The sequence below is a fragment of the Bos javanicus genome, chromosome 11 (assembly GCF_032452875.1).
Source record: "Bos javanicus breed banteng chromosome 11, ARS-OSU_banteng_1.0, whole genome shotgun sequence".
Lineage (NCBI taxonomy): Eukaryota > Metazoa > Chordata > Mammalia > Artiodactyla > Bovidae > Bos > Bos javanicus.
In genome coordinates, this window is record NC_083878.1 from 101376593 (window position 1) to 101382857 (window position 6265).

The 6265-nt window shown below is 54.5% G+C and overlaps 1 protein-coding gene across 14 annotated transcripts in view; it reads left to right on the forward strand.

The window, feature by feature from the left end:
- Nucleotides 1-5424, forward strand: part of PRRC2B (proline rich coiled-coil 2B) — an 84201-nt gene extending 78777 nt beyond the window's left edge. For all 14 annotated transcript variants that reach the window (XM_061433869.1, XM_061433879.1, XM_061433875.1 and 11 more), the window contains one exon: nucleotides 1052-5424. In XM_061433869.1, coding sequence (XP_061289853.1) covers nucleotides 1052-1186 — 135 coding nt within the window. In that variant the 3' untranslated portion in view covers nucleotides 1187-5424. The remainder of the gene's footprint in view (nucleotides 1-1051) is intronic.
- The last annotated feature ends 841 nt before the right edge of the window (nucleotides 5425-6265 follow it).

Consider the following 6265-nt stretch of genomic DNA (forward strand, 5'->3'; position numbering starts at 1 on the left):
GCTTCTCCTTTTGCCGGGAGTCTGGATCCTTCCTTGTCCTGCTGAGAAGGGAGGATGCGGATTCCTCAGAGGAGGTGACGCCGGAAGGGGGACTCTCCCTCCGTAGCAATTGGGCTGTGAAGGCGCTGGGACCCGGTTAGGCCCGGGGGTCAGCTCTAGAAGCCGGGGGTATGCGGGCGCGTATGCGCCTGGCGTGTGTGCCTGTGCGTGCCGGCCTAGTAAGTGCTGTGTCTTGTCCTTGTCTTGGCCGGGTGGGGTCCAGACGGATTGACATTCTCCCGTTTATAACAAGAGGGCTGGCTCAGCATCTTTGCCTTCGGCACGATCTCTTCACTCCTCTAAAATGTGACCAGGCTCCAGAGCTCAGACAAGTCAGGTGTGGGATGTTAGCGAGACAGCCTTCCCGGCTGGTGGAGGTAGAGGCTCCGTTGTTCAGTTCACTTCTCCTAACTCAGTTCCCCAAGGGTCACTCTCTGAGTTGCTAGGCCTTAGCTTCTAAAGCTTTCTTGAGAACTCACAGCACCGTGTGAGGGGCAGAACCAGGCTGCTCACTCGGTGACACCCCTCACTGTGCAGAGTTGCAGCGTAAGGGGGCCCTGGCTGTGACTCTGGAGGTCACATTAGGGGCTTGAGGAAAGGCTCCCACAAAATGGGAGTCGGGAGGGTTGAGGATCTGGGAGGCCGAGTTGGACGAGAGGCCCCATGCCCCTGCAGCACGGGCTGGGGTGCACTGATTTGAGAAGGTCCCTGGGGTGGCCTTGGGTGGGCCACTCCTGCAGAGGCCCCTGGGCGGCACAGATGCTTCCCCGGGACCCGGGCCTCCTGCCTCTCCGAATCACTCACTCAGCGCCCTGGGAGGGAGCAGAACCTTCTCAGGCCAGGGTCCTGCCCAGGAGAGGCACTTCTGAGTCTTGGTCCTTGACTGGAAGATGGGCTTCTTAGGGTAGCTTTCCTCTGACGCAGGAGCAGGAAGCAGGTGGTGGGGCCATGGGTCCTGGCAGGTATGTCCGCGCAAGGCTGACTTCCTCTGTCTCCGTCTATCTGTCCAAAGGCAAAGCAGCGAGTGGATGAAAAGCCCGGCCTGGGAGCCGTGAAGCTGCAGGAGCCACCCTCAGCCGCTTCCCCGCTGAAGCGAACTGGAGCGATCAAGCCCCGGGCGGTCAAGGTGGAGGAGAGCAAGGCCTGAGGGGCTGTGCCCGGCCTGCCCGGGAGGACTCTGCCCTTGGCCTCACCACCGCCTGATGCTGGGGAGTCTCGCCGGGGGATCCCCTGTCCACCTGCCTGGCCCGGACTTCGAGATCTCCCTTCTCTCCTCCACTCCCGAAAGCTCCGTTGTCCAACCGGCTTGTACCCGTGGATCTCTGGCATTGACCTGCTTGCTTTAATACGAAACGAACAAGCAAATGACTCCATTCCCATCTCCTTTCCATCACGACCGCGGAGTGACCGAGCGTGGAGTGACCGAGCGTCATGCCATGCAGACTAACCCCGCCCTCCCCCGCTTCTTCCCCTCCCCGCCTCCTGTCCCCAGGCACCGTGGTCTGGCAGCAGGGCCATTTTAGTTTGAGGCTTTTTGTTTTAAAAAGCAGCTACAGGTTTTTACAGAAGAGAAAGGAAAAGAAAACAAAGACACAAGCTTTGTATAGCTGGACTTTGTCTGTCCTTTGCCACCCTCTCGCTGGCTGCCTCCTATCGCAGTAGTTTGCTGTCACCTCCCCTGCTCGATGTGGTAGGTCGCTGCGGTACCCACAGAGGTGATGCTTGGGAGCACACCTGTTCTGCTCTCTCTCTGCTGGTTACTCGTAGAAAGAAGTGGTTTCAGACACTGCTCCTGAGCTCAGGAAGCGGTGAGTTGTGGGGGGTGGGGAGCAGGCAGGTGGACTGGCATTTCAATGGCTTCCAGCCTCTGGGCTGATGACCACAGGGAGCTTATGGTCAGCCCATTGACGTTGATGTTTTTAGCGTAAGAATGACACAGAACTTCTATCTCAGACTCTTCCTAAAGCTGGTGGGGACATTGACCACTGGGAACCTGAGGTGAATCATGAAAATAAAAGGCAGTGGTATGTCCCGTCTTGACCAGGGTGGTGTGAGCTGACAGCACCACCCACCCCCTGCCCCCCATCAGTGCCTGCTGCACCCACAGGGCCTGATGTCTTCTCATGCTCCCTCTCCTCCGAGCTGCCTTGTCTCTCTGGGTCCTCTGTCCATCCACCTCTCCTGCAGCTCAGCACTGGAAACCCTGCTGTCCTCTGTGGCGACAGGCGCCTGGACCATTGTCACAGGAGGTGACAGGTGTGGTTGGGGCTGTAGCCGCAGCCTGAGCTCTGGGAGGAGGCGGGAGGGCTTGCTTCTCTCCCTTTCTCTCCTCCCAGCTGTAGGCGCAGGCTATGGGGCCGGATAGGCCTGAGCGGGGCAGTGGGGTCTCCAGTCTTTCCAGAGGCCAGAGCAGGGCCCAAGGGGAGGTGGGCGAGTGCAGGGCTGGCAATGCTGCCAAAACAGCCCGCCTAGCCTGTTAACGTGTGCAGAGCTATTGCTGTCCAAATGTGGAGGCATTTTATGCTAAGTCTCTGATTTTAAAGTAAGAACTAGAAGGAAATCATCCTAAATTCCAAGGAAAGGTGAGGGGAAATTTGAAGTTTTGCCTATGCTCTTGAGAGAACTAAGCGCTCATCAACCTGCGGTTGCTGGCAGGTCTGGGGAAGACTTGGCTTGGAGGATGGGAAGCAGGGAGATGGCATGGCCCTCAGGGTCTGCCCGCAGCGTTGCCCCAGGTGGTGACGGCTACTTGGGCTGAGACTCGAGGCTCTGTTTGGTGCGGAACGCTGGGAAAGAAGGGCCTTAGGAACCGTTGTAGGCACTCGTTGCTCTTCGCTGCTTTAAGGAAGTGTGGGAACAACAGGCTTCTGGCAAAAGGTGCAGGGTTTCAACGTTTAATCAGTGGTGTCCAGCACTCCCCTCCTTGCCTCCACTCTCAGACCTTACTTCTCACTGGTGTGTTATTTTGTTTTTTCTTCTCCTTCATCCCGGAGTTTTTACTCTGAAGTCCTTTCTTGCAGGGCTGCCACTGGACGGAGCTCCCTGTGCGCTCACCTTCCCTTTTCTCCCTTCCCCCGCAAGCGCCTGGCTACTGTCCCCACTGAGACAGGGCTCCCCTCCCCTCCCGTGGCCCCTTCAGGGGCCTCGCCCTCACAAACAAACGTGGCCAGACCCCTCACACCTGATTCCAGTGCACATTGTCAAAGGAAAAAAGGCTTTCTCGTCTCGAAATGCAGCAGGACAGGCCTGCACACTGTTACAAACTCGTTAAGAGGTGTCCTCTCAGGGGACCTGCCCTCAGAGTGACAGTGCTTCCTGTTTGAGGAAAAAAATGAAAGGGTCACCTGTTCCCCAGCCCTTTTCTCTACCTACTCCTGTGTCCCCCCCACCCCCAGTAAAAACAAAACACTAGAATTTATTTATATGTATTGATGTCGTAGGTCTAGGTGGAAAAAGAAGTAAATGTTTCACTGCTCTATTTATATATAATGTCTGAATTATTCTGTGCAGGAAAGGCCAGGAAAATTGCATGTGAGGTTCAGTGCGTTTACCACCTTCGTGTGCCCAAGCTGCAGCCTCTTTCTGGATGAGACACAGATTTTACATTGAATTCTGGAGGCAGAGGGCGGGCCCTAGGCCCGCCCAGCACCCCATCCCTTCCTTGGTCTGATGAAATGCAGTAATTAATGCAGAGATGTTTTGGGGGGCAATCTCTCTCCTTTCATGTGGTTTTAGAGCCAATCTCCAGGTAATGGGACTTGGGGTCGTATTTTGCCTTCACATCTCCATCCTCAGAGTGCAAATCCACACAGAGGCCTCTCCAGAAAGCCTTGGGTCGACTAGCGCGAACACGTAAACACTAGAACTCAACAGTTTTCTGCTCCTGGGCAGGGTCAGGGGTCAGAGCCCTCTCACTTGGCCTTCAGCTGCTCAGATTCCCCTGCTTTCCCATGCTGGCTGCTCCACCCTGGCCGCTGATGATGCATCCTGTTCCTCGGCAGCCAGTGACCCTGTAGCACGGTGTGTCGTCCAGCATCAGTTCCTCTATGGGTAAAACCCAAGAGCGTGAGCTCGAGTACCCACGCGGCCTCATCCACCCCCTGAAGGCTTCTTTGCCAGCTGTATTTGGTCTGGTTTTTGTTTCCCATTTTGAATCAATGTTACTGTTTTCAAACTTGGAATTCCTACACTTTGGGCTCCAGGTTCCTTCAGGGAGAAAACTAAAGAATGACTATTACCCAGAAAAATGGGTCGGTCCGGTTCCAAAGCCATGGTCATTGCAGCAACTTCTGGGGACACTGGGGTGTCTTGTTACATATTGACATCAGTTCTGTCCAGCTCTGCTCTCACCCTCCTGTCTTGTAGATCTGCCTTCTGGACGGTTGACGAGGTTTGCCAAGGGCTGTGGAGGCTCAGAGTGTGCACTCACAGGCATGGTCTCAGAACTGGCCCGCTGAGGCAGCATGGGGTCAGCGGCTGAAGCCCCCTCCCTCCTGTGTGGTTTCCCTTCGTCGAGTAGCTGCATGTTACCTCTCAAATATGTATTTGTCCCATTTTTCTTCTTGCAGAGCTAGCCTGGGTTAGAAGGTCTGTTGGAAATGGCCTTCGAGCACCAAGGACACTAGGGTACTTAAACTTAGTACTGTTCTGTGATGACTGGGAAATGCAGACTTCAGAAAGCTGGCTCTTCCAGTTTGAAAAGTGAACCGGACCTAAGACATCACCAGGACAGGAGCGGCTCAGTGTTGGCGTTGGACGCTGTCGTCCAGCCGTGCCCTCCACCGGGACCACCAGTGCATATCTGGCCAGTGATCTTCCAGGCGCATCCAACCTGTGTTCACCATTTCTCCACCCCAGTTAGGTGACCTCCAAGAGGCAGCAGTGTCCTTGAGGCCCTGCCTTCAGCATGTTACAAAGCCTCAGAGCGGAACTCTCTGCTGAGGCTCTCTGTGGATGACCTCCTTCCATGGTGAAAAGGGGGTCCTGCACACCAAGCTTTCAACCTCATGCCTTGCATAGTAAAAAGCGTTAGGGTTTTTTTGTTGAGAGGGTTGTGTTTTTTGTTTTTGTTTCTTTTTGATCTTATTTTGGCCTTTCCTATCTTTGTCTTTTCATGTAGACCAGATATTTGAAAGGGCAGACGATGGCTAAAAGGTGTAACGTGCAGCTTGTTTCTACGTGGTTTGGGGGAGCTTTTACCTTAGATGGGAAAATGGAACCCTGGATTCACCAGGCCATGGTGGCACCCTCCTCCTTCACCCTTCCCTCCGGTTCAGTACCTGTTGTTTCTCCTTTCAAATATGTGATTGTACTAGCTCTTTCCATATGAAAGAATTCTCCTTATTTAAATAAAAAAGTTTAAAAAAAAGACCCACTGAAACCAAACATGCTTTGTTAGGCTGTGTGTTCCTCGACCTTGTCATTTGACTAGAAATGGAAGAGTCTTCCCCATGTGTAGAAATGGAGAGAGACTGGGCAACGTGAGGGTGAGGAGGGGCTGAAGCCTGGGGTTATGAAGGTGGGTCTTTGCAGTGAGTGGACCTTGGCACTGCCTGCCCCCCTCACCCCACTGCCCTTGAGAAGGGGGTGGGTCACAGGAGTTAAGTGCTTGGCTGGTGTTGTGTTGCCACTTCTAATGTCCCTTTTTTGCTGTAATAGAGGTCATAAACTACAAAGTTTTGTGGTACTTTGGGCTGGGAAAGCAGAGCAAGCCAGGTGTGGGCCATGAAGGATGGAGAGCTAGGATCTGGGTTCGAGCTGTAGTTTTCGGTTCTGCCCTCCACTAGATGTGTCACCTTGGGAAAGACACCACCGCCCAGAGCCACAATTTCCATAATTGTAAAATGTGGGTTGTAAACAGTACCTACTGGGCAGGGTACTGTGGATGCAGAGGCCATGGCAGCATTCAGCACAGTGCCTGGCCCCAGGTAAGGATGTAGGAAACAACACATCCAGTAAGTTTAACACTTTCCAAAAAGAAACCCTGGGCAGGCATGACCCCTGGGTTCCCTGCTGCTGGGGACCGGCAATTCACATTTCCCGGAACCTGGCCGTGAGGCAGCCCCGGGGCCAGCAGGTGGGAAGGCCTGGGTCCTCAGGACCGGACGGCCTGCACTTTGAGAGCCCAGCCCCACCCCTCTGGGTCCCTGGACCTCTCTACACAGCTGGGGTGAGGTCACCTGCGCTACCTAATGCTGGGTGATAGGGGAAAGGCAGGAAAGAATCG